Source organism: Amphimedon queenslandica, unplaced genomic scaffold, assembly GCF_000090795.2.
Source record: "Amphimedon queenslandica unplaced genomic scaffold, v1.1 AMPQUscaffold_12186, whole genome shotgun sequence".
Lineage (NCBI taxonomy): Eukaryota > Metazoa > Porifera > Demospongiae > Haplosclerida > Niphatidae > Amphimedon > Amphimedon queenslandica.
The window spans coordinates 5905-8311 of record NW_003547575.1 but is presented as its reverse complement, the minus strand read 5'-3'; the positions used below and the strand labels follow the sequence as shown (position 1 = coordinate 8311).

The window sequence follows — 2407 nt, the reverse complement described above, 5'->3', positions numbered from 1 at the left end:
CAGTTGCTCAGGATTGTCCTCTACCAAACATAACTGAGATAGAGACTGTATTGCCTGCCTTACTAGTCATTTCTGATGGTAACCAGGAAAAGACAGGAAAAGGATGCAACACAGGTCATTACTGATATACAAGTTGTCCTCTTTACAAATACTAGATGGTGTTATGGTAACATCTGATGAGAGACAAACAGCAGAAGCAACATTCAGTGACAGATGCCAACATCAAGTACAATACTTGTACTATACATGTACATGTACTTGTTTATAGTTATTGAATTTTTAACAATAATTTATGAATACGTGTATAGCTTCAGTTTCAACTTTGACTATAATGTAACACAATTTTGAAGTTTAATCATTACTTTATTATGTGTACATGTATTATTATTACTTTAGTTATACTTTATGTAGATTGTCTTTGTTATGCATGTAGATGTACATATACATGTAACTTTCATTATTATAATTCATAGGATGAAGATCAAGCAGATACTGCATTATTACCATCACTAACTAATGCAGGACAAGTAAAGGTACTAGAGAGAAGTGTCAATTCAAACTACATGTATATACATTATGCACATGCACATTGTAGGTTATGAATGTGCCATTGTACATGTCAACTCACACCAGCAGACAGTCACAGGCTATGGAGGCACGGGCACTTCACCTGCAAACATTACAAGCCTTTCAGGATAGAAGGTGAGAGAGAGAGAGAGAGTGAGGAAGAGAGAGGTAGGGATTAACTGTGTGTTGCTTTAGGAAAGGAAGGAGATAGTACTTACTTTATAATAATTATCAAGAAACATTTTTATTATTTATTGTGTTGTTTATATTTGTCACAATTATTATCATTATTATTTTAAAAATACTAATAATGTTAATGCAACCTAAACCACTTACATGTAGCTTGCTATGCACATGCTTGTATTATTATACAAGCACGTGCACTGCAAGTCTAATAATAACTAACAGTCAGCATAAAGGGCATGAATACACAGTTTGCTGAGTGAAGAAGAACACTTCAAGATATCATGTCTACTCTACTCTGTTTTTTTCTTTTACTGCTGGGCAGTTTAAGTTTCTTTCAGTGTGTCTCTTCTCAAAGTGTTGCTCCTGATGATGCTGACCCTGATTGTTTAGATATACCAATAAGAAATGTCACCTTCCCTAATGAAAAGATTTTAATGGACTCACAGAACTACAGGTCAACTCTTCTTGTTGGAGCAGAGGGAGAAAATAGGACATGGCTGACTATTGATTATGATGGAGGGGGAGTGGGTCGACCTGGTGCTGGTGAATTTGTTGATTCTGTAAGATTATTATTTGTTATTATTATCTTGTTATTATCTCATGTAGTGGTATGAAGGTAATCAAGGAGTACAATGCTTACATCGACTCCATGTTTGTGCTACCCTGATCCCTGGAGGAACATCTTCATTCCAGAGCAACTGGTTGATAACACAATACATTAATATTAGTGAACCAGGAATAAGCCAATTAAGAATAAATGTAACTTTTTCATCAAGTTTGGTATGCTCAAGCCAGCAGTGTGCCCAGCAGCAGACATTTGAAGTGCAGACATATGAAACTAATGAATCAGATGACATGAACAGAGGGAATATCAGCTTTTATTCATATGCTGGTGTTCGTCTGATACACACTGCTGAGGAAGGAGCTACTACAGACTCTGAGTCATTTGCTGTATCTAGTTCTGGTCTGTATCTGGCTATATGGGACCAAGGATCTTGTACTGTCATTAATCGGATTGTGGTATTCTACAATATCTGTCCTTATCAGATATTGAATAAAGCTGTCTATCCAGAGACAGTAGCTCCCCAAGGGGTTTTTGATCCAGATAAAAACGTGAATGCTGCTTGTATTGATAATGCTAGTCCTGCATCATCAAATAGTTTAAGTTTAAGTTGTAGGTTATTAGGAGTGTGGGGTGGATCAGCTTCATGTCAATGTAACCCTGGATATGAAGCTAATGGTACAGTTTGTCAAGGTACAGATTTTTTATTAATTTTATCAGTGATATAATAGACTAACGTTACGTAGTCTATTATATCCCTGATTTTAGTTGTAAATGTTATGGCTAATCCCACATGTTACTATTTGTGGCTACTTTGATCTTTAAAATTCATTTACTTCTTGTCACAGCCACACACATTCAATGTCATAGTAATCAATAATTTATGTCCACTGTAGCTTGTGAAGAAGGCACCTACAAGCCATTCACAGGAGACAGTGAATGCAATGGTTGTCCTGATAACAGTTACTCAGCTAGTCCTGGTTCTGTATCCTGCCAGTGTCTGCCTGGTTATTATAGAGCACCTCATGAAGGTATTGCTGTGAGCTGCACTGGTAAGTGAATATGATTTATTATATATACAATGAAATTTAT

General features: G+C 36.1%; 2 protein-coding genes across 2 annotated transcripts; both read left to right on the top strand.

The window, feature by feature from the left end:
• The first annotated feature begins 34 nt into the window (after positions 1-34).
• Positions 35-801, top strand: LOC109588293 (uncharacterized). Its single transcript, XM_020004461.1, has 4 exons — positions 35-226; positions 474-533; positions 596-702; positions 763-801. Exons 1-4 carry the CDS (start codon positions 104-106, stop codon positions 776-778), a joined length of 306 nt encoding a protein of 101 aa, XP_019860020.1. The 5' UTR covers positions 35-103; the 3' UTR covers positions 779-801.
• A 103-nt stretch (positions 802-904) lies between these two features.
• LOC109588291 (ephrin type-B receptor 4-like) lies at positions 905-2375 on the top strand. Its single transcript, XM_020004459.1, has 3 exons — positions 905-1313; positions 1360-2008; positions 2212-2375. The coding sequence occupies exons 1-3, from the start codon at positions 1035-1037 to the stop codon at positions 2373-2375; spliced, it is 1092 nt and encodes a 363-aa protein (XP_019860018.1). The 5' UTR covers positions 905-1034.
• Positions 2376-2407: the final 32 nt, after the last annotated feature.

Coding starts and splice junctions, on each gene's coding strand:
- LOC109588293 (XM_020004461.1), top strand. CDS start 104: ATGCAACACAGGTCATTACTGATATACAAGTTGTCCTCTTTACAAATA. Junction 227..473: donor GTGACAGATGCCAACATCAA/GTACAATACTTG, acceptor TATAATTCATAG/GATGAAGATCAAGCAGATAC. Junction 534..595: donor CTAATGCAGGACAAGTAAAG/GTACTAGAGAGA, acceptor TGCACATTGTAG/GTTATGAATGTGCCATTGTA.
- LOC109588291 (XM_020004459.1), top strand. CDS start 1,035: ATGTCTACTCTACTCTGTTTTTTTCTTTTACTGCTGGGCAGTTTAAGT. Junction 1,314..1,359: donor CTGGTGAATTTGTTGATTCT/GTAAGATTATTA, acceptor TATCTCATGTAG/TGGTATGAAGGTAATCAAGG. Junction 2,009..2,211: donor TAATGGTACAGTTTGTCAAG/GTACAGATTTTT, acceptor TGTCCACTGTAG/CTTGTGAAGAAGGCACCTAC.